Source organism: Pavona decussata, unplaced genomic scaffold (assembly GCF_977016875.1).
Source record: "Pavona decussata unplaced genomic scaffold, jaPavDecu1.1 SCAFFOLD_13, whole genome shotgun sequence".
NCBI lineage: Eukaryota > Metazoa > Cnidaria > Anthozoa > Scleractinia > Agariciidae > Pavona > Pavona decussata.
In genome coordinates this window covers 1,799,944-1,824,397 of record NW_028145436.1, presented here as the reverse complement: position 1 = coordinate 1,824,397, position 24,454 = coordinate 1,799,944, and the positions used below count along the sequence as shown (strand labels likewise).

General features: G+C 39.7%; 2 protein-coding genes across 3 annotated transcripts; both read left to right on the top strand.

The window, feature by feature from the left end:
- The first annotated feature begins 409 nt into the window (after window positions 1-409).
- On the top strand, window positions 410-24,238 carry LOC146487825 (uncharacterized). The gene is made up of 3 exons (XM_085127618.1): window positions 410-2,112; window positions 4,559-4,898; window positions 23,618-24,238. The coding sequence occupies exons 1-2, from the start codon at window positions 1,431-1,433 to the stop codon at window positions 4,867-4,869; spliced, it is 993 nt and encodes a 330-aa protein (XP_084983744.1). The 5' UTR covers window positions 410-1,430; the 3' UTR covers window positions 4,870-4,898; window positions 23,618-24,238.
- LOC146487824 (uncharacterized) lies at window positions 9,525-24,238 on the top strand. 2 transcript variants are annotated; one of them, XM_085127610.1, is made up of 3 exons: window positions 9,525-10,451; window positions 22,482-22,821; window positions 23,618-24,238. In XM_085127610.1, exons 1-2 carry the CDS (start codon window positions 9,770-9,772, stop codon window positions 22,790-22,792), a joined length of 993 nt encoding a protein of 330 aa, XP_084983736.1. In that variant the 5' UTR covers window positions 9,525-9,769; the 3' UTR covers window positions 22,793-22,821; window positions 23,618-24,238. The 2 variants fall into 2 exon arrangements, with proteins under 2 accessions (XP_084983736.1, XP_084983732.1); XM_085127606.1 differs by having other exon boundaries at window positions 9,530-10,451; window positions 23,588-24,238.
- Window positions 24,239-24,454: the final 216 nt, after the last annotated feature.

Here is a 24,454-nt window from a genome sequence, read left to right as displayed (position 1 = left end):
AGAGACCGCTCGACCGCTCGCGGTCTTAATATATATAGATAAAAAAGCGTCGATAAGTAGACGTGACGGCACAAAATACTAGTATAAGAATAAACATAAAAAAAATATCGCCTTTGATTGTCTCCGAACTGGGAATAACTCAACGAAATCGCCTTGTGTATCCAACAAGAAGCATCTACGGCTGCCACTAGACCGTTAAAATTTGCCAAATTGCTGTCTTTAGTGATAGTTTTTGGAAAAGGAAGCAAAGTTTGAATGCCCAGTTTCAGTGCGACTGTAAGTCGACCTAAGTCTTACGTTCGGCAGATGTTTACTCGATCGTGACCAGAGGCAAATGGGTGATTGCTATATTTTTACCCAGCACCCTTTGTGGGTCGTGACGCACACCGCCTGACCACTCAGCAAACCAACCTCGTTCCCAGGGTCCTCGCCACGGGGGCTGAGTAGGAGAGGACCCTGGGAACGAGGTTGTCAGCAAACATCCTGGATAAAGGTTTAACCTATATGTGACACATGCGCAATGTTGCGAGAACTCGTATTTCTTTTCTCCGAGTATGCCTGTGTCACTGACTGAATAATACATGATTCTCAGTTCTTCAGAATTTTCAGACATGAAAAAAATTCACACCGCAACCTACGGTTCCGATGGTTCTGTTTTCTAACAAGAGTTGTCCAAAGTTTCAACTCGTCTGTCAAAGTTTGGAAAATATGCTAGATTTAATATCAGGTTGTGCTGTACACTGTACACTTGAAAGGTCACAATAATGAAAAGGCCTTATCACGGTTTTCGACGCCATTTTGACGAGCTCGAAATAACATTGTATGTATGGAAATCCGACGTCAAATAATTTTCATAAAACATCGCTTCTGAAAAATTCATGAATTAGAAACTTTTGGCACTAGGAAAAGGATTTTAAGAAAAAAACTTGGAGGGATGTAAATGTGCCAGAAAGCGTCCAGTCGTGTTTTGAACTTTCCATACATTTCCCTGTATTTTTTTCCCGCGCGCTATTTTTAGAGCAGTTCACGGCTGGTTCGCTATACAAACACATGTAAGGAAAGTTCAAAACACGACTGGACGCTTTCTGGCAGAGCTAAATCCCTCCAATTTTTTTCTTAAAATCCCTTTTCCTAGTGCCAAAAGTTTCCAATTCATGAATTTTTCAGAACCGATGTTTTATAAAAATTATTTGACATCGGATTTCCATACAAACACTGTTATTTCACGCCTGTTTGCCTGCCCGTCAAAATGGCGTCGAAAACCGTGATAAGGCCTATTGATATGCTCAGCTGAAGTTTCTCTTTCTGTCGAACACGTGACCATCCCTGTAGCGTGAGTTTTAAGACTTCTCTGATCTGAAGCTTTGTCTTCTTAAAAAGTATAAATAAGAAGTACACTTCTCTAGCTGTTGAAATACTGAGCAGAAATCATGAGCAATCAAACCTTGTCTGACGCTGAAAATTATTTCAGACAAGCATGCGAGATCTTTGAACAAGAGGCAACCAGACTTCGCCAGGAGCAGGAATCCATCGACGCTATGTCGAAGAAACTCGATCAGGTCCATTTTTCTTCGACTGTTAAACTCAATGTCGGTGGCCAGCACTTTGTCACAAGCGTCCAAACGCTGAGAAATGACCCGAACTCCATGTTAGCCGCCATGTTTTCAGGGAAGTTTGACCCAAAACCTTCTGAAGACGGCTCGTTCTTTATCGACCGAGACGGAACTCACTTCCGCTTTATACTCAACTATCTTCGCACAGGGAAGTTAACCTTACCTGAGGGCGCTACATTTCTCAAGGAGCTCGAGGAAGAAGCTGAATTTTATCAGATTCAAGGAATCATCGACGCATTGAAACCTGCTGCTAAGGCCTGTAAACCCATCAAACCTTTCAAAGAGTCGGAGATTTTGACGAGTGAAGAGCATCAACAAAGTTTGAAAGGTTGGCTGCCTACAGGTCTGGAAGGTGAATGGTGTCTTCTATTCCGAGCGTCTCGGGACGGCTTCGCGACTCAAACTTTTCATTCGAAATGCGACAACAAGGGACCCACAGTTACAATTGTGAAAAGTGGAGCGAATATCTTTGGGGGCTTCACCGAGATCTCCTGGAAAAGTAAGAATATTGACTAAGTTATAAAGTGGCTGGCCTTTACAATCGATTATACAAATGAGAATTTGATATTATCAACTGAGTAGAGGACATTTCGAACGCTAGCTGTTCGCTCTGACGAACGCCTAACGCTCGAAACGTGAGCTCTTGAATCCATTCTTGGTGGCAAATTACCGTATCAACTCGGTTGATAAAACTAAATATTCATTTTCAATCCCCACCGACGCAGCACCACAGTCTCTTCAGAAACTAACATTTGCTCGATTATTGCGCGGCTGGGTGAAAATACACTGCAAAAATTAACAGTTGAAATTTTAAAAGTCGATTTGGTTAATTTGTTTAAACGGATTAATCTCTTGATAATGTTGGTAATTCTTTGATCAAAACAAGTGATCCTTTATTTGGTTCAACACCGTTTTTGTTGGAACTCGAGTCGCCAAATTTCAACCCCGGGTAAAATTTTCTCCATTCATTGCAAACTGGTTTATGTCCGCGAAGCTGGCTGAGATTTTAGCGCCCAAAAAGAGCGTTAAAATCCTCCACGTTGTCTGGCCCTTTGGCCTAACTCAGGTTGTATCCACGTGTCCAGGGTTTTTCAGGATTTCTTTTGAACTGTCCTAGGTCACTTGTTTGACTTACTCCTTGCGAAATCCTTAATGGGAAATATCTGGCTAAATCCAAATTTTCCTAGACCGCTTGCAGTCTGTTTCTTTCCTGAAGTTTGTGTAGTGGTAACACGCAGCGAAAAATTGGGAAGAGGAAGATTGGGACCAGACCTCTCGTTCAAACCCACATTCAGAAACTCGCGCTCGACGGATTGATTAACCCTCGACGGATCTTAAGATAACAGGGGAACTGCAAAAGGGAGGCCAGTCAGGCTTGCAAGTGCCGTATTAACAATAAACAATAAAAAAACAAGTAAATATTAAAAATAACAATGATTTTTTTTTGCATTTGGTTCAGTCAAGTCTAACGTCAAGGGAGGGAGGGTGAATCCATTAGAAATACGCATCGGCGTACGAGAAAAATTTTGTTGGGGGGGCTGAACATAATTTGCCCGAATGAAACTTGTTGGTGACAGATGCACAAGATGATTCTTTCGTGACGTCAAGTTTTCTTCGCCATACCGTGAGAGCACGGGCATTCAAAATAGTGCAAATATTTTCGGTAAATCGAGATCAACATTTTAAAATACAAAACCATGAAGCGAGAGATAAAACGTACCCATTTGAGCTCTAAAAGAAGTATGAAGAACGATTATTTCGAGACCCAAATATGTCAATAATCCTCTGTATGTCATTCTGCATTGTCTTGTTTGCATACTTTCTTTCAATGTTAATAACAGCGATACTGCTAAGTCGGTCTTTCTTGTCCCATTGTGGATCTTAAAACTGTTTTGATGCGGCGAAGGGCGCTGAAAGACCTTTCAGCAGAGCACGAGGTTGCAGGAATTGTGGCCAGCATGGAGGCAACTTTATATAGAACAGGTAAAATGTCATGGCGACCATTTTGATGCATGGTCTTTACCATCACGGCTGCGTTTCTTCTCTGGCATGGGTCCCCGCAGTCATAGTATCCACGCCATAGAAATTTGATACAGTTTGGATGTTGTTGATGCTTGGAGAACGGCTGAATACGATTTCGCCCAATGCACACAAAACCTCCTGGTCATTGCCCTCAAACCTTGATTGAAGTTCACTGACGACTTTGTCAATACTTGTGTAATAAACTGTGATACTAAAGTGGTCTTTTGGCGTCTGCTGTGAGCTGTCGTTCGCTGCAGCAGGTGTCTCACCACTGAGTAAGGCCCTGAAGTCGGCGTGATGGTCTGGTTCGAGGCACCTTGGCATCTCTGAAGATAAATTTTGTACCCTCGATTCCTATTCTGACTTTTTGCGCTATAACATCAGCATGTGACCACATCTCTTCATTGCGACATTTGCTCAGTGTCTTAACGACAGCATCAGCAGTCTTTTTAGCAGTGATGACATCCAACTGTTCTCCTTGTAGATATCTACTCAAATTATCAGTGTTGGATAAGATGAGCTTCAAAACCATCAAGCCATAAACAAACTTAAAGTCACAAATTGAGTGGAGAAGCGAATTACTTTCGTTGGAGGTCTTGAGATCGCGATCCTTTGATAAAGTGACCACGCCTTCCATTATCCTCGGCACTTGCTCTAGCACGGCCCAAATCAAGTAATTAAAAAATAAAATATTTTTTACTATGTCTTTGCCCTAACGGTACATCCGTTTTGCCCGAATAATACTATTTTTTTCCGACAGGGGGGGCTGCAGCCCCCCCAGCCCCCCGCCCCGTACGCTGATGGAAATACGTCTAGCAAAAATGTTCCACTTATTAAGTACATTTTAACCTGACAAAACTTATGTAAAAAGGAGCGTTATAGCAAGAGTTCTGTGAATATTTTATGTTTTGTGTGCTCAACAGGTCAGGGTAACTGGGTGCAATGCAGCCAGGCGTTCCTGTTCAGCATGGTCAACCCGAGTAGCCTGGGACCAACTAAACTGCTGCTTATCCCTGGGAAGGAACAGGATGGCATCTATTGCTATAACGCTAACGGACCAGTGTTTGGCGTAGGGTGCGACCTGTATATATCAGGGAATGCAAACACAAATAGAAATAGTTGCAGTGATCTCGGTAACACCTACCAGTGTCCTCCAGGACAGCAGAGCACGTTCTTCACAGGTGGTAAAAATTTTACTGTGACAGATTACGAGGTGTTTGGACTGCACAAGTGACAACAAACAGACAAGACAGGAGAATGCGGGTAAAAATAACGTCACTGCTTTAATGATGCATACATGAAATAGTAATGACTGGACAGGGAATGGGGGAGGGGAGGGAAAATATTGTCGTTTCCTTTGTACAGTCATGTATAATGTTAAAGAAGGTATTTCCAGAAATAAAGTTATTAAGGTTCATAGAGAAATTTATATTTCCTGATCAAAGCAAACTGATGGGCATTTTTCTTTTTTAAATCTAGTTTTAAAATATTTTTGTAATATTTTCCATCATCAGTTTTCAGTATGTTGTATTTTAAGTATTCAGTTTGTGTATTTTAATTGTCCTTGTAGTAGTCTTTTTTATTGTTTTCAGTTGGAAGTGTAATTTCTAATTAAATCAAATTTGATTATTTTGTCATGGGAAACGCGCTATAGAAATTAACGGTTCTATTCTGATTATTTTTAGTTCCTATTATTTTTCATTAGTGAGTGACTTTTTTCAGTTATGTAAGTTTGGGATTTGATAAGGAGTCTAAAATGGTTCACTTTTGAGTCAGTTTTGCAGTCTTTTGACGTTTCCACTGTTTCCAAGCTGTTTGTACAAGTTACCAAGAGGAGTTCATAACGCCTTCAAATACAAAACGTAGAATGTTAGAAAATAAATGGTGCGCTTTGTAACCTAAAAAATTATGTTTTGCATCGATTGTTTCAAATATACTCAGTTATTCAGTTGAAGTCGTCAGTATTGTAGTTCAAGGGAAGTGATGTTCATGATCAGAAAATAATAAGTACATTTCAAGAACATTTCAGGGTTGTAACGTTTTTGTATGGGGTGGATTTTATCTAGAATGTTTCCTTCATGACCTAACAGAGATTCAAACGGGCCACTATCGCCATCTTTACAGTTTCTCATATGTCCTACAATATCATCAAACTGAGTTCCTATAAGTGTTCAATGGAGGGGCTGTAGTCACCTTTTGTTCACACAAGAGGCTTTCAATTGTCCGACATTTAGAAATTTAAAGTTAAATGTACTTTTGCCACAAACAACAAGTGGAGGGAATTTAGATTGGAAATCTTTTTTGTTCTAATTATAGCTGTTTTGTCCAATGCTACTTTGCTTTTTTTCTATGTGTATTTTAATTTTAGTTGACTTATCATACGACCCCACGGCCGGGTTTTTTGCTGTACTTCTTATCGTTTATATATAAATAAAGTTTGAGAGTGATTGAATTATTCATTAATCAATGTAGCATTCTTAAGCTGGTTTGTTCAGTCTTGGATCCACGTGCGCTGTAGGCATGTCTAAAATAACGACCCTTCTTTCCTCGTAACAGCGTACGAGCTTTGCGGATCGGTTACCTTCCAGATTTTCAGCGAGAAACGCTTAATAAGCGAATTTACCTTCATCCTTTTGCGCACAGCGTCGAATAGGCTTTTTATATAAATTTGTTTTCCAGATCTAGAATAGGCCATTTCCTAGTTGCTGCATGTGAACCTGACTATGAAAGCGAGGCTAAGTGCAAAAGTTAGTTTTAATTTGTTTGCATATGAATGAAAACTAACTTTCATAACAAAAACTTTTCACTTAGTCTCGCTTTCATAATGAGGTTCAAAGCCATTCAGAAATGGTTGATTGTCTCGTGGATTTTTCAGGGACTAATTCAGGGGCGTAGTATTTACCTTGACAGGGTTTCGTGAATCTGGCCCATGATTCATTTTCCCATTTGCCCAGATTGTTTGCTTCTTAGAACAAATTAGTAGTCTTAGAAATGGTTACGTCTTACTGATAAGTAAAGGTTTACCAAGAGCACGCACTACGGAAATAATTTAAAACATTTCGTATCCACTGAGTACACCAGTGTTGACCTGTGTATGGAAGTCGGTTGAAATCCCCGGGTTTGGCGGCTACTCCTCAGAATTTTTGGTGGAGGTGTGCTGTCTGGTACTCCAATGACCCTATTTCAACCTAAAATGTGTTATGTTCCGGTATCCTTTTTCAGATCCGGAGCCCTTCTCTCGAAAGTCCCGATAATAAACGGGCCCGGAAAGCTGTTGATGTTTATATTCAAGATCAAGGTTTCAATAGATTTGCAGATGATGTGATAAAACTATCAGTTAACAAAACAAAATGGACTGGTTTCTAAGCTAGGAACCACGCTTTTATTCTTTATACTGTTATTTGAATATTTGATTTCAAGCCCGAAAATTTAAAGTTACCGGGACTTTCGAGAAACGGGCCCCTGGCCTGTAAAATTCATACCCATTTTCAGACCTGGTCTCTAGAATCCATACCCGTTTTCAGACTTTCAAACCATAACGGTTATAATCTATACCCTATTTCAGACCAAGCCAGCTCAAAAACCATACCCTTTGGCGCCGCAGATACCTATATAGGTTATATTGGGTATTCCCCAGGGGTTGAATCCAGCCACAACACCAGACAACAAAAACAACAACAACAACAACAATTTATTTGAAAAACAAGAGAATGAATGGTTTTTCCCGGAAATATTTACAAAACTAATCGAGGCGGGACAAGACGAATACAGGAACACTTTTCGTAGCTTTTCGTTCCCAGTCATAATAGGGTCAATAGACAGAATAGGTACGACAAAATGAACGAATTTGTAAGGGCGCTGAAGGGAGGGGAGGGAAGCGAGAAAAGTCCCCCGGCCCCATTTTTTTCTTTCACTTTTTCTCGTTCCCACCCCCTTTCCCAGTTACGCCACCGAAGCAGTCTGTATCACAAGTAACCAGTTCCATATAGCCACAGATAGCCACAGTCTTTAAACGGAAAAATTGTTAAAGGGAACTGGGAAGTGGTGGAAAGGGACGTTAAAATCAGGTAAATGAGGACGATGCCTTCTAAGACAGATGGTTTTTTACGCGGTTCGGTTATGAATATAAAAGGGAAGAGAAGATCTTATCCACACATTTTTCAGGGAGAATTGAGCAGCAACAATTTTAAAAGCTTCAAAACACATGACCACAATGTGTGGCATACTTCTCCAAATAAAACCTTGATTTATATCGCCCTTGCTAAAATCTTTTATCCTGCATAGTCATAAACCACGTAAAGATACCTTTGTGTTATCAGGACCATCACGAAATGCGCAGAACGTATGCGCAGTAGGAAAAGCAGGCACACGCCCAGATGAGCAGAACCACTTATCACGTATACAACTCATTGTCGTTTTTGTTGTTGATGAGGTTAATTGTAAACTTTGAAAAAGCCAAAAAAAAAATTGCAAACTTGGGTTGAAAATAATGTCGTTAAAATACATGTTTCAACAAACTTATTAACTTTTTCTAAACTTTTTCTAGTTTCTTATCTTTGCAGTTCTGATATGCTCATTAATTCGTAAAAGGCTGTCGGGTATGTGACATATCATTAAAGGTTTTCACTGTTGCTTTCTTACTGTCTGTCCAGCTATATCACAGTATTTGTTTTCACCTTATTTTCTGTTGAGTCAACTGTCGAGATTAAGGTTTATTTTAGAGGTTTTCTTGGAAATCCAGGACAAGATTTCAGCACAGGCCCGGCACTAGACAGGCCGGCCAAGACTAGCACTAGCTAACTACGGGCCAGTCCAATCGTAAATTGTTAAAAATTAAGAAAATGAAGATTGCTGTTGTTGTTTTTATTAATAATTATGCACTCATTTTGCGACTCAAACTCTATACATGCCACCGGTTTGGGAAGAGATTTCCGCACAGCCCTACATTAATTATACATGAACCATTGTCATAGTAACCCGCTTTTAGAGGGTCTACGATATTTCTGACTGAACACATCAGGTAAATATGAAGTTGCGGGGAAAAAAGAAATTCGAGTTCTCTAAACATGAGTCAAACCTATGACCTTCCGATTTTTAGTTGGGATGTTCTACCACTCACCAACATGTCATCCTAGATAAAGGTAATTCATACATCTGGCAAATGCGCAATGTTGGGAGAACTCGTATTTCTTTTTTCCGAGTATGCCTGTGTCACTGACTAAATAATACATAATTCTCAGTACTTCAGAATTTTGCAGGCATGAAAAAATTCGCACCGTAACCTACAGTTCCAATGGATCTGTTTTCTAACAAGAGATGTTTAACGCATCTGGAGCAAGCTTTTTAGGTTTGAGTGAAGTGTTCTCTCACTCTTCTAGTGTGACGCTTACATACAGCCCTGAAGGCAGTGATTTCATGAGCCGACGAAGGTCGAAGAAATCGGTATTGGTTTTGTAGTGCGTATGTGGGAAGATTTGCCTCGATGAAACTGGCTTATTTTGATGTTTTATCGCAAAATTAAATGATTCAATTATTTATTCTTGGCGATAATACATCAAAATAGTATTTTTCACCGCAGAGGTTGTTGCGCGAAATGTTATGTTCAGGGGTTTAGCATAAATATCCATTTGCCGTGGGGGGCTAATGTCACCGAAACGAATTGAGTGTGAGGGCCTGGGTGAAAGCCGTGCGGGACTAGGCAAAGGCCCTTCATCATCGTCAATTGAAGAAAGAAAGGATGTTTATTTATTTATTTTTTATTATTTTTTAAATCTTTATTGAGGATAACTTCTTCACCAAATGTGATTTACAGAAGGGTCCTCCTACTAAAGTACAAATAATGAAACTAACACAAGAAAAACCGTATATTAATTATCAGGCTGCAAAATTATAACTTGGTTTCTCAGATCAGTGAGCGATTTGGCTAATGACGAAACAGTATATAATTGAAAAACAGTTAATATTAGTATACACACTGTACGCTTGGAAGATTACCATAATGAATGTTTCTTTTTCTGTTGAACACGTGACCATCCCTGTAGCGTGACCGATAAGACTTGACTGGAGCTTCGTCTGCTTTAAAAGTATAAATAAGAAGTACACTTCTCTAGTTGTTGAAATACTAAGAAGAAATCATGAGCAATCAAACCTTGACTGACGCTGAAAATTATTTCAGACAAGTGTGCGAGATCATTGAACGGGAAACGACCAGAGTTCGCCAGGAGCAGGAATCGATCGACGCCATGTCAAAGAAACTCGATCAGGTCCATTTTTCTTCGACTGTTAAACTCAATGTTGGTGGCCAGCACTTTGTCACAAGCGTCCAAACGCTAAGAAAAGACCCGAACTCCATGTTAGCCGCCATGTTTTCAGGGAAGTTTGACACGAAACCATCTGAAGACGGCTCCTTCTTTATCGACCGAGATGGAACTCACTTCCGCTTTATACTCAACTATCTCCGCACAGGGAAGTTAACCTTACCTGAGGGCGCTACATTTTTCAAGGAACTCGAGGAAGAGGCTGAATTTTATCAGATTCAAGGAATCATCGACGCATTGAAACCTGCTGCTAAAGCCTGTAAACCCACCAAACCTTTTAAAGAGTCGGAGATTTTGACGAATGAAGAGCATCAACAAAGTTTGAAACGCTGGCTGCCTACAGATCTGGAAGGTGAATGGCGTCTTCTGTTCCGAGCTTCTCGAGACGGCTTCGCGGCTCAAACTTTTCATTCGAAATGCGACAACAAAGGACCCACAGTCACAATTGTGAAAAGTGGAGCAAATATCTTCGGAGGCTTCACCGAGATCTCCTGGGAAAGTAAGAATATTGACTAAGTTACAAAAGCGTCATGGCCTATACATACATATATATCGATTATGCAAATGAGCATTTGATTTTATCAACTGAGTTTATAGATAAGAAATTAGAGGAGGTTTCGAGCGTTAGCTGTTCGCTCTGACGAACGGCTGACGCTCGAAACGTCAGCTCTTGAATCCATTCTCGGTGGCCAATTATTTTATCAACTCGGTTGATAAAACTAAATATTCATTTTCACTCCCCACCGACGAAGCACTTCAGTCTCTTCAGAAACTAACATTTTCTCGATTATTGCACGGCTGGGTGAAAATACGCTGCAAAAATTATGCATCAGTCAATTCCAACAGTGCCTATCCCCCCCGGGCCTTTCCCCGGGAATTAGGATATTTTGAAAATAAACTGGCAAATGCCCCACCGCCGGAACAAAATAGTTGTCAAATGCCCCGGGTGGAGGTTCAAACATGTCAAAAATGTTTTATTTTCTTCGTTTCTCGTCTTCCTTTCAGTAAAATCTAAGCTAATTCAGCGGGCCAAATTAAGAGCCGTTGTCTGAGAAAACCGGGCAGGCGTCACGGATGGGGGTCGGCCGATTTCCTTCATTTTTTAGCTGTTTTCTAGTTTCGGTCAGTGATGTTGAAAGGCAATATTTTTATATTCAAACACCTTATAGTTTTCGAGATCTGACCACCCCCCCAAAAATCGGCCGTTACGGACGCGAAATCCGGTAAAATTCAAATGCTTAACTTCGGTTACGCGTTGAGAAATTACTCGCAACTCAAATTCTACCAACTTCGAGAATCTCTTATTTGGATAGTTTTTCTCTGATTCTAAGTGATCTCAAATTTTCTCGATGCGTTTATTACCTCAAGAGAGGAAAAATGATTTGCATGTAATAAAATTCAAAAGATAAACATGTGTTTTTATTGACTTTTCGTAAGATCGTTTTCTCAAAAAGGCGGCCGTTTATGGTGAAAGAAAATAGTTGTAAGAAATCATTATCATCCCCTTAACACGAATAACGAAATTGAAGTTTGGGATCTACAAAATCAGAAGCGCTTTCAACCTTGATTTCAGGTGCATTTCATGCGTAATATTGGACAAAATAACATGTCACGCACATTGTCACGCACACTTTAGCTACAAATTCTTCAAGTTTGGATATAAAAACTTACACTACATTTGTTTGATGGATATACCTAAATGTAAAACGCTATGACTGTTTATTTTCTCGGATTTTCCATCGCGTCGCTTTTTAAAATCTTGCTAAACTTCTGAATAAAACACTGGTTCAACTAATTTTCATTCAAAAGGCAATTTCAGCGGCTCGGTTTTTATATGATTTCATTTCATTTGCTCAAGTATGCGAGTAGATTTCATTAAAACGTTTTTCAGTCACAAACTCACAATTCTGACCAAAGAACCACCAGTTCTTAATAAGTAAATCATTCAAGTACGTACAGTTTCTGTAGAGAACCTCTACTGAACTCAGCATAGCATACAACATATCCATATGGGGATTGCCTCGTCATCGAGGCCTCGTCTCAGTTCTTTGTTGTTTTAAAGACATAGATGTTTTCATGATTTATTACTGAGATTGTGCATACCGCAATGTGAACAAAGTGATTTCACCTTGAAGCTCTTACAAATGCTTAGACAAAACGTCATGTCTCAAAGTACACCCGAGTGCCCAAGAGTGACCACGACTAACCTCGAATGACTACGGACCAAACACGAGTGACAATGCTTCAAAACATTACACTGAATTCTTCATTACGTAATTATTTTAACGTTTCTGGACACTTTAATAAATAGGCAAATTCGACATTTAAGGCAAGAGTGGGGAGGGAGTACGGATGGGGTGGGGGGAGGGCTAAATTTACTACTTTCTGTCCACCGTCAGGAGTCCAGCCACTGTACAATACGTCAGACCGGCACTAAAACAACAGTATTAAATATGACCTACAAACATAAATGTTACTGTGACAAAGGTAATTTTTCTTCAGCTAAAAATATGAGTTTTCTTTTCTCTTGAAAAACGGGTTGTCAAAACTTGGTTGCCATGGTGACATCAATGTCACGGAACACTAACCAACCACAGCTAATTGTGTTCTGGTAAATTTTTAAAAACAATTTCGTAGTCTCAAAGGTGCTTGCGCAAATATTAGAGAGTTAGCATCGCGTAAACGTGAAACGCGAACGGCAGAAAATAAACACGTGACCACGATTTTCCCGCCATTTTTTGCCGCTTGCCGGTCGCTGTTTCTACGTGAAAACAGGCTATTTCGCGTTTGCCGTCTACGTGAGAACTACGTAAGTATTTCTTCCTATATTTCTTTCTATATTGTTGAAAACAAGTGGGACTTGTTTAAAAATCGTTCATAACTCACTCCGTACCCACGGGCGGATCCAGGAATCTTGGATAGAAGGGAGTGGGGGGGGGGGGGGGGTCCAAACTTTTGAAACGTTTTTACGGTAAATTACTTATCCCCTACACCACCGAGTCCCCCCCGTCAGCATATTTTACACACTCCATAAGATTTCCCGGTAGTGGTAAATTTGGTGTGTGATGTTTCCAAAAGTATTGCCTTTCCTTTAACCCAGAAAGACTGAAGTGTGGACGGTCTAGGTAAGTCGTGTTGCCAAATTGTAGCTTTCCACTAGCCTGCAGAACAAACGCGATGAGAGAGCCACTCCCGTTGCGCGTCACTCACGCTTCGCGCTTGCCTCGTGCCTGCCTCCGCTCGCCTGAAAGAAACGCAAAAAACACTGATACGCCTGTTCTGCAGGCTACTTTTCTGCTAAATTACGAAGACTGTCATGCTTCACCACGGCAGATGGAACCGGTTGAAAGAAAGCAGAGTAGAGCACTGTAGAGCACTAGAATTTAGTTTTATGGCAAAATGATTAAAAAAAAAACTAATTGAATAGTGATATGCTATGATATCTTGCGATGCAAGAATTTAAGTGTCAAACAAGTAGTAAAAGAACAAAAATAAATAAATAAATAAATAAATAAATAAAAATACCAAAAAGAAAAACCCTGGTCTTACGGGGGGGTCCGGACCCCCGTTTGAACCTCCCCCTGGATCCGCCACTGTTACCGCACTTTTCTTCATGAACTGACCATAGTGAGTCGCAAAACAGCTTCATTTGACGAGTAAGCGAAGCTAAAGTCAAAAGATTCACGCTATTTTATGTGAAACGTGAAAAGGCACAGGTATTTTTTGTGCGGTTTATGACATCCGAAGAAAAGCAAATGTCCGCCAGGGATAATAGAATTAAAAAAAATGGGGGTAACCGCTCGTTCTTCTTAAATCGTTTAGCTCCAATTAGAAAAAGAAAAAAAGATGCCATGCATTGATATGTACTATAAATCTTTTTAGAATTATTGCTACTGAATTATAACTTTAAAAACTGCAAAGCCTTTTACGAAGATCCTGCTTGCTTGTACGTTGGATCTCACAGGAGATCTAATCAGCCAAACTTAAAAAATAGACGATGGGAAGTCCAAAGACTACTACAAAGCTGACACAACGTAATATATTGAATTATCTCTGAAAACTCCGCTGTTACCCCCATTTTCTTTATGAACACCAAAAAATGTTGCTACTGAGATCTACTTTTGCCGCATGGTCATAAGCTGCAAAAATCATCATATATTGTAGGTGGTGCAAAAACCCGCTCCCTTACACAGGGTCCCACCCCCCCCCCCCCTCCCCTTACACGACAAGGATTGTGCGGGGTAACATTTGGTAACATTTTACAGAAATCGGGCATAGTTTTTCATATTTGTACACGAAACTCTAAAAGTCGATTTGTTTTCCTTCTATTTCTTAAGCTACTTTTACAGAAAACGGTGACACGATTTCTATATGTAATAACCTGGAATAAGAAAAAAAAACCTTACCCAAACAAACACTTCCAATGAAAAGACTTGCGCCAGATCAGTAAAAAACAAAAGATATTTACCTGGAGAATTTTATTTCCTTTCCTAAGTACTAATTGATCGATGTCAGTGATAAGACTTACAAATACCTTAAAAAATCGTCATATTTTGCAAGGCTATCAACATTGCGGCTCTCTCGTTGGAATTGTTTATGGAGGAAAGAAAAAATTAACTGAAGACTGGCCACTCAAACTTTTCTCATGCCGGAACATTAAGAATGACTTTTTCTTACCCGCTCCAACTGGAACTGGTCGGTTCACAAGCAAATACAGTTTGATGATCTCGCGTTCTTCCACTTATACCAAGCGAGGAAAGATGGCTGTGTAAATCATGATTGCAAGATTTCACTGAGACGATCGTGGGATTATTTTGTTCCAGAACTGGACCACAGGGTTAATTTGCGTTTTAAAACGAACAGCTCATTCTGGAAATCGTGGACTTCTATTTTTTCTTGGTGCGGTGAAAGTGCGCAATTTGAAAATATTGATAATTACATCTCCCCGCAGTTTTTAATGATGAGTGAATTCCGACGAGAAAAATGTTTGTCGAACTATTTTCCGAAATTTGTAGGCAAATTTCAAATTTAAAAAATGTTAACAGATAAGTTGAGGCATCAATATCAGCTAAACTAATACAGAACATTTCCTTCGTTGATTGTTGAGCCATTTGTTTGATATAGTGCGTTGCTACGTATTAAAAAAAAAGAATATTTAAAATCTGTTAAAATGAATAATATAATGAAATATTATTTCAGATACTCAGTTCAATTTAGACCCAAAAAAATTAGATGGACTAAGCGATTTCTTTAAAGGTTTGATCACTGTCAGACCAAGAATTTTTATGACTCTCAGAAACTCTGGTAAAAAATTAACGTTTGAGAACGCTGTACACTGTGTTTCTCTCGTGAGATTGCCACTCTTCAAAGCGAGCTGAGTTCCAGCAACACTTCAAAAGCGACAAGAATCGAATATAAACATCCCAAAAATCAGAAATTAAATATACATGTATTGGAGAAGGGAGCTAATTGACCAGTTTTGGGTTCTAAATACAAATCGAGGCTCTTATTTCGGCACCTGATCAAATTGTCAGGGAAAGAGCTACAGCTTAAATTAAAATTTGCCAAAATTTTTGTCAATAAAAAGTGCGTGACAATGTGCGTGACATGTTATTTTGTCCAATATTACGCATGAAATGCACCTGAAATCAAGGTTGAAAGCGCTTCTGATTTTGTAGATCCCAAACTTCAGTTTCGTTATTCGTGTTAAGGGGATGATAATGATTTCTTACAACTATTTTCTTTCACCATAAACGGCCGCCTTTTTGAGAAAACGATCTTACGAAAAGTCAATAAACACACATGTTTATCTTTTGAATTTTACTACGTGCAAATCATTTTTCCTCTCTTGAAGTAATAAACGCATCGAGAAAGTTTGAGATCACTTAGAATCAGAGAAAAACTATCCAAATAAGAGATTCTCGAAGTTGGTAGAATTTGAGTTGCGAGTAATTTCTCAACGCGTAACCGAAGTTAAGCATTTGAATTTTACCGGATTTCGCGTCCGTAACGGCCGATTTTTGGGGGGGTGGTCAGATCTCGAAAACTATAAGGTGTTTGAATATAAAAATATTGCCTTTCAACATCACTGACCGAAACTAGAAAACAGCTAAAAAATGAAGGAAATCGGCCGACCCCCATCCGTGACGCCTGCCCGGTTTTCTCAGACAACGGTTCTTAAGTCCTCGCTGGGTCTTGTTTCCCGTAGTTAGTGCAAAAATAGGTCATTCTACAGCTCTAGCGTCCCATTTTTTAGACGTATTAAATAAGAAACTTACTGTATTTACCGATGAATTTGTCATTAAGGAAGCGACAATGCTGTAGGGTGAAAAAAATGAGATGGTCAAATGCCCTGGGGTAATTTGGTGGAAGGCTAATGCCTGACCCCCGGGAGGGACAGTGTGGGAAAATGCCCCACTATTGCCCGGGGGGATGGGCACGGCTGGAATTGACAGTTCAAATCTTAAAAGTCGATTTGGTTAATATGTTCAAACGGATTAATCTCTTGATAATCTCCCAAATGTTGATAATTCTTTGCTGAATACAAGTGATCCTTTATTAGGTTCATATCTCTTTTGTTGGAACTCGAGTGGCCACTGAAATTTCAATCCCGGGTGAGACTTTCTCCATTCATTGCAAACTGGTCTATGTCCGTGCGCTGGCTGAGATTTTAGCGCCCAAAAAGAGCCTTAAAATCCTCCATGTTGTCGGGCCCTTTTGCCTAACTGGGCGTATCCACGTGTCCAGCTTTTTTCAGGAATTCCTTTGAACTGTCTGAGGTCACTTGTTTGACTAAACCTTGCTAAGTCTTTTATGGGAAATATCCGGCTAAATCCAAATGTCCCTAGACCGCTTGCAGTCTGTTTTTTTGTTGAAGTTTGTGTTGTGGTAACACGCAGCGAAAAATTGGTGCGAGGAATATTGGGACCAGACCTCTTTTTAAAACCTCCTTTCAGAAGTTCGCGCTCGACGGATCTTAAGAGAAAAGTGGGAACTGCAAACAGTTTTAAATGTTTCTAATAACCGTCATTGTTTAATTGGCAAATGTGAGGCCAGTCAGGCTTGCAAGTATTAACGATAACGAATAAAAAATAAATAATAAAACTAACAAAGATGAATATTTTTGCATAATGGCGGAGCGAACTACGCGTGTTTTTCGCTCTCTGACTATCTATCTCCTTTTCTGCTTACTTGCGGTCCAACTTGCCGGCCGAAATATCACAAACATTGAGGAAAATAGAAATCTGCTCACTCTGACTGTGTCTTGGGACTGCAACCAAGCTAAGATAGACACTCTTCAAATTCGAACGAAGTCAAACGCTAAAGATCACTCCAACATGGCTCCAGCACTCAAGACCGTTGTAGTTGTCCGGCTCGAATGACGTTTCTTTAAACCCTGGCCCTGCAATTACACTGCCTGCTAGGACTAAAGGACTTCGAATATTTCATCTAAATATTCACAGCCTAAGGTATAAATTGGATGAACTTCGATTATTCTGCGATAAACACAAGCCCATATTCTAGCATTAAACGAAACTTGGTTGGACGAATCTTTCACGGATGAAGAACTTTCTCTTCAGGGATATAATATAATGAGAAGAGACAGGAACCGGGATGGAGGAGGAGTCGCAGTCTACATCGCCGAACACCTGAATTACAGTCGACTGAAAGATCCAAATGAATCAACAGATAGAGACTTGGAGACAATTTGGTTCGAACTATTACCACCGAAAACAAAAAAAAATTTGGGTCGGTGCTATCTATAAACCACCGGACTCTGATGCTACTATCTTTACTGACAGCCTGGGGAAAATGCTTGACAAACTTACAACCAATGCAACTGAAACTATTTTGCTGGGAGACTTTATCTTCAATTATATCCCTCCAAACACCGCGACAATGAAGTTTCAGCGATTAACAAATTTATTTCATCTGAAACAACTTATCACAGAGCCTACCAGAATAACAGAGAATTCAAGGTCTTTAATTGATCTATTTTTTAACCTCAAGACCTGAACTATACGTCTCCAGTGTCATCCCGATTGGTTTCTCCGACCACTGCGCGATCGCTGGTTTTAGGGAACTACACAAAATCAAACTTCCACCGCCTCGATTTGTTGATGTCAGAAATTACAAAAACTACGATCCAACTTTGTTCAAAACTGATTTACATTACGTCCCATGGGACATATTAGAACTACCCAATTCCTCCGGGGCCCCTGATGAGGAGTGGAATTCTTTCAAAGATATGTTTTTACCGTCGATTGCATCTACCCGTGAACGCACGCGCCCAAAACATGTTTTCACGTGACGTCAAACGTCTGAGTTTCAGGTGTCAAACTTTGAAGTTTTCCCGCTCAAATGTGTGGTTCACTCTGTTCTCTTGACCGTTCACTGTCAGCGTGGTCAAGAAATCAGCGAAAATCTCTTCACTGATATGGAGAACCGAAAAAGTATCGAGGACCTTCTCAGAGACGTGGATGAAGACTTTTTGATATATGCTGGTGAATTGCGAAGCAATGGTTTGACGCAACAGCGAGCGCAATTTCCACACCGCCACCGAAAATTATACGGCTCAAAATTAAAATCGAACCTCGGACTTCAAACGGACTTTACTAGACCAGGACAATGGCAACAACACGGTAAATGATGTTTTCCGATGTTGATTTGCTTTCTGCAAATAGTTAAAGTGATGATTTGAACCAGAATTCTGTAACTTCGGTAATTTTCATCGCAAACGTGCCCGAATTTACTGCGAGTGATCGCTTTGTACAAACACGGAGCGTCTTCAAATTTTACATGCGTGTTTGCACGCTGTTTATTTCAATAAAATGTTTTGTTGGAAAAGCTTTTTGTTGATTTTTGTGTCTTTGTCAATTCATATATGCGTTTGAGAAGCGACAGATGCGTAACTCAAGGACAATGCCAAAGGTCTTCATCAACATGCCGTGAACTTTAGCTATTTTTGCGTTTAAGTGTGTTTTTCGGCAAATGATTAATAGGTAACCATATTATTTTACGTCGGAAAACATTTGTTTAATCATTCCAGTTTATTATGCAGTTAATTTTGGAAGCCAACACTATCATTTACCTACTGCGCAGTTTGGTGAATTTTAACGGTCTTGGAAGAATTCAATTTCTGCAAAACCTATGGAAACACGACAGGAGTCAAAGGGTTATTTAAGAGAGGACGAACCACTTGCTTGCACCATGGTCTCCAACAGAATAGAGTCTTGGAAAGTACACCTAGGAACTGTTCGAACGTGATTCGACTGTTTGGGAGCCGTGCTTCCAGTCAAGATGTACGGCTTAACGATTTTTGAAACTGCACCCTTGCTGATGCGTAATCTCCTCCCAACTTCTAAAAAAGAATAACCCTGCGCAAGTTCTTTCACTTGATTATGTAAATCGCTTGAAAGTGGGACGCCTTTCTGATAATTTCGTCCTTTCTTGTTGATTGAAAACATCTTCCCTTTGAGCAGTGGCACTGATCAGTGTCGAGAGGTAAAACTTCACATTTGGGCGGGAAAACTTCAAAGTTTGACACCTGAAACTCAGACGTTTGACGTCACGTGAAAACATGTTTTGGGCGCGTGCGTTCACGGGTAGATGTTGTCACGCGCCGCGTGCGCGGGAAGTCATTGCCGCGTCTAACACCCGAAATAAAGAACCTGATGCGAGAGAGAGAATACCACCACAAAGAGGCCATCAAAACAAACAACGAGGTTCACTGGAGCAGATATAAAAGATTACGTAATGCGGTAAATCTGAAACTCCGCAAAGAGAAAAACAAATATTTATTACACTCGCCTCTCTGAGGAACAGGACTCGAAAAAAATGTGGAAAACACTCAGCCAGATCCTGCCAAGGAAATCAAAAACTACAAATGAAACTGAGAACCTCTCAGCAACAAACTTTAATAAGTTCTTTACAACCATTGCTGGTAGTTTATGTAGGCATTTTTCTCACACCCCGATACCTAGAGTATTTACACCTAAAGTAGACCGGGATTTTACTCTAAAGGATGTAAGCCCAACGTTTGTCAAACAGGAACTGTGCAAGCTAAAATAATCAAAAGCCACCGGTCTCGATGGAATCCCAGCTAGGGTTCTAAAGGACGCAGCACCCGAAATAGCCAAACCGATTGCGTATCTCATAAATCTAACAATCTTGACGGGTATTATCCCTCAGGAATGGAAGGAGGCCAAAGTGACGCCCTTTTTCAAGTCCGGGGAAAAAGATGATGTGAACAACTACCGCCCGATCTCCGTGCTTCCACTTATCTCAAAGATAATGGAACGTACGGTTCAAGTACAACTGGTCTCCTTCCTAACTACAAAAAATGTCCTATCAGAACATCAGTCAGGCTTCAGAAAACAACATTCTACACAAACTGCTGTTCACGTTATCTTACCGACTTTATTCTGGAACGCATGGACAAATAGGAAATGACGGGGGCTGTATTTATTGACCTAAAAAAGGCCTTCGACCTCGTCGATCACAAGTGCCTTCTCCATAAATGAGAACATTATGGAGTTTGAGGCCCAAGCTATAACTGGTTCCTGGATTATCTCTGCACCCGCTCACAGAAAGTAAAATTTGGGAAAGAACTGTCATCTAGCCTTCCCCTGGATTATGGTGTACCTCAGGGTTCACTGTTACGCCCCTTGCTCTTTGTACTTTATATCAACGACCTCCCACAGTGCTTACTGCGATCCAATATCAGCATGTATGCAGATGATACCGTCATGTATACCACTGGCTCGGAATTAGACTGCATCATGACGGAAATCCAAGACCTCCAAAGAGTTGAACAGTGGATGAAAAACAGCAAGCTTGTTCTAAATCTCACAAAGACCAAATGTATGCTCTTTGGTACTAAACAGAAACTTGCAAATGCCTCTTTTAAGGTGGGGCTCTACCTGAATTTGAGTGAAATTTGAAGAGTTTTAAGAATGGATAGAAGAAAGAAAATGATTTTTGGAACACTAACAGACAGTCGACAACCACGCAAGAGCACCCCAGGTTGCTAGTGGACTAACTTGGTATCCGTCTATTAATTATTAACTACAAATTCTAATTTTAAAACTTCACTAAATCTTCAACATTCCTTATTTCTTTTAATTTTACCAATCCTTCAAGAAAAATTATTTCCTTCCAAATATACCTAAAAATCACCCAAAAATTCATAAAACGCCCCAAATCATTAATTTGTGCTATGAATGGAGGGTTTTTGTATTGCTTGAAATGCAAACAAGATATTTTCATTTGACCGATTTTAAGCGGCGTGAAAATGGCTTTTAGGTGAACCCCCACCTTAAGACCCAGCTTCATGGCAGTGACATCGAAAGGGTGAGAAATTTTTGCTACCGAGGGGTCACCCTTGACGCGAACTAAATAACAGCAGAATACAGTTTATGAAGTAGAATCCATATGAAAATTAGCCATGTGGAATTTTTCGTGTTGAGCCAATGACGTCACTTCCTATAATTTGAGCCTTAACTTCCGGAACAAGGCCAAGTAATGGCGGCCGTGAAATCTCGAATAAAAAGCTAAAAAAAGTACTTCCAATCGCCGTAAAGGATTGAAATTTGGTAACATGAGTAAGAAGGTCATATTCTACACGAAAATGCAAAAAGATGGAGAATGAAATTTTCGTCTCAGGGGCACTTTAAGGCAGCGAAATGCGTATACAACTGTCTCGTGTTACCAGTGCTGTGCTACACCGACACGGCCTGGGGTGAATTGTATGTTAAGTGCAAGAGTAGATTACAGCGCCTACAAAATCGAGCTGCACGTATAATTGTCAAACGAGATAGCACCAGCGAAGCTCTCAAGACACTAGGTTGGCCTAACTTAGAAACTATCAGGAAAAGGAACAAATCTATCTTAGTCTTCAAATGTCTTAATGATTTAGTGCCCCAGTATCTTTCTGATTATTTTAATAGAAACCACAGTTTCCATGGTTACAATACACGTCGGCGTGAAGACGTTCATCCTTCAAGACCCAAACTTAGCCTCGGGAAGAGAACTTTTAGATACTCCGGAGCGATTTTATTTAATTCGTTACCTGAAACATACAAACGGGCAGCTTCCTTGGAGGCTTTTAAGCGATTAATGATGAAACACGATTTTGCATAGATTTTTTTTTTCTTAGTGTGCAAATGTTTTTATTTATTTTTTCTATCCTGTGATATTTTAACCCAAAAGTGTTTGAGTCATATATATTGTAATTTTTTTTCTCATACCATAATAATAATTATTTTAGGTGTATACAGGGCCCCTCAGGATAACAGCCCCGTAGCTGATTGGGCCACCCTGTCTAAATAAAGTTCACTTACTATATATATTTTTTGCATTTGGATTCAGTCAAGCTCTATCGTCAAGGGAGGGATGAGTGAATGCATTCGAAATACGTCTAGCAAAAATGTTCCATTTACTAAGTACATTTTAACCTGACAAAACGTTTGTGAAAAGGAGCGTGATAGCAAGAGTTCTGTGAATATTTTATATGTTGTATGCTCAACAGGTCAGGGTGAGTGGGTACAATGCAGCCAGGCGTTCCTGTTCAGCATGGTCAACCCGAGTGGCCTAGGACCAACTAAACTGCCGCTTATCCCTGGGAACGAAGAGCATGGCATCTACTGCAATAACACTTACGGACCATTGTTTGGCGGGGGACACGATCTGCATATAGCAGAGAATGCAAACACAAATACCAATAGTTACAGTAATCTCTATTTCACCTACCTGCGTCCTCTAGGACAGGAGAGCACGTTCTTCACAGGTAGTACCACTTTTACTGTCACAGATTACGAGGTGTTTGGACTGCACAAGTGACAACAAACAGACGAGAGAGGAGAATGGAGGTAAAAATAACGTCACTGCTTTAATGATGCATACATAGTATAATACATACATAGTAATGACTGGTCAGGGAATAGGGGAGGGGAGGGAAAATATTGTCGCTTCCTTTGTACACAGTCTTGTATAATGTTAAAGAAAGTATTTCCAGAAATAAAGTTATTGAGGATCATAGAGAGGTTTAATATTTCCTGATCAAAGCAAACTGATTTGCATTTTTACAATTCTTAATTTAATTTAAAAATATTTTCGTCATTATTTTTCCATCATTAGTTTTCAGTATATTGTATTTTAAGTATTTATTTGTGTTTTTTAATTGTCCTTGTAGTAGTCTTTTTTATTGTTTTCAGTTCGATGTGTAATTTCAAAAGGTGTGTTGTGTGGTTCCTTAGGATGTGTAATTTCTAAGTAAATCAAATGTGATCATTTTGGCATGGGCAACGCGCTGTAGAAATTAGCCGTTATATTCTGATTTTTTATAGTTGCTATTACATTCCATCAGTGAGTGACTTCTGTCAATAAATGTAAGTTTGGGATTTGATAAGGAGACTAAAATGGTTCGCAAACTGCACATGTTAATGTTTGAGATAATGCGATTCGCCGGCTTGGTTTTCAGGTTAAACGGCACTCCAGTAGGTGAATGTATGCTTTCGTTTATCTTCACTGCCTTCGGTTATTTCCACCTCTCCATTAAACTCGTTTTCTTGTTAAATTTCATGTCGAGAATAGCGAAATAAGTTTGATCACGTGTTATGTTTGTTTCGTTAACAGGTGAACGTCACGTGTGAGTCACTTTTGCAGTCTTTTGACGTTTCCACTGTTTACAAGCTGTTTGTACAATTTACCAAGAGGAGTTCATAAAGTCTTCAAATACAAAACGTAGAAATGTAAGAAAAAAAAAGTGCTCTTTGTAACCTAAAAAATTTATGCCTGGCATCGATTGCTTCAGATATACCCAGTTATTCAGTGCCAGTCGTCAGTTCAGTTTTAGTTCAAGTGAAGTGATGTTTATGAACAGCAAATCGGTGTAAGCACATTTCAAGAACATTTTAGTGTTGTAAAGTTTTTGTATGTGGCGGATTTTGTCTAGAATGTTTCCTTTCTGAACTAACAGAGATACAAAACGAGCCACTATCACATTCTTTGCAGTTTCTCATATGTCCTACAATATCATCGAACTGAGTTCCTACCTGAAGGAGCTGTAGTCACCTTTTGTTCACACAGGAGGCTTTCAATTTTCCAGCATTTAGGAATTTAAACTTAAATGTACTTTTGTCACAAACAACAAGTTGTAGGAATTTCGTTTTAATTCGATTGTAAATCTTTTTTGTTCTTATTCTAGATGTTTTGTCCAATACTACTTTGCTTGGGTTTTTTGCTTCTACTATTTATCGTTTATATATAAAAAAAGTTTGAGAGTGATCGAATTATTCATTAATCAATGTAGCATTCGTAACATGGTGTGTTCAGTCTTGGATCCACGTGTGCTGTAGACATGTCTAAAATAACTACTCTACTTTCGTCGTAACAGCGTACGAGCATTGCGGATCGGTTACCTTCCAGGTTTTCAAAGAGAAACGCTAAATTAGTGAATTTAACTTCATCCTTTTGCGCACAGCGTCGAATAGGTTTTTTTTA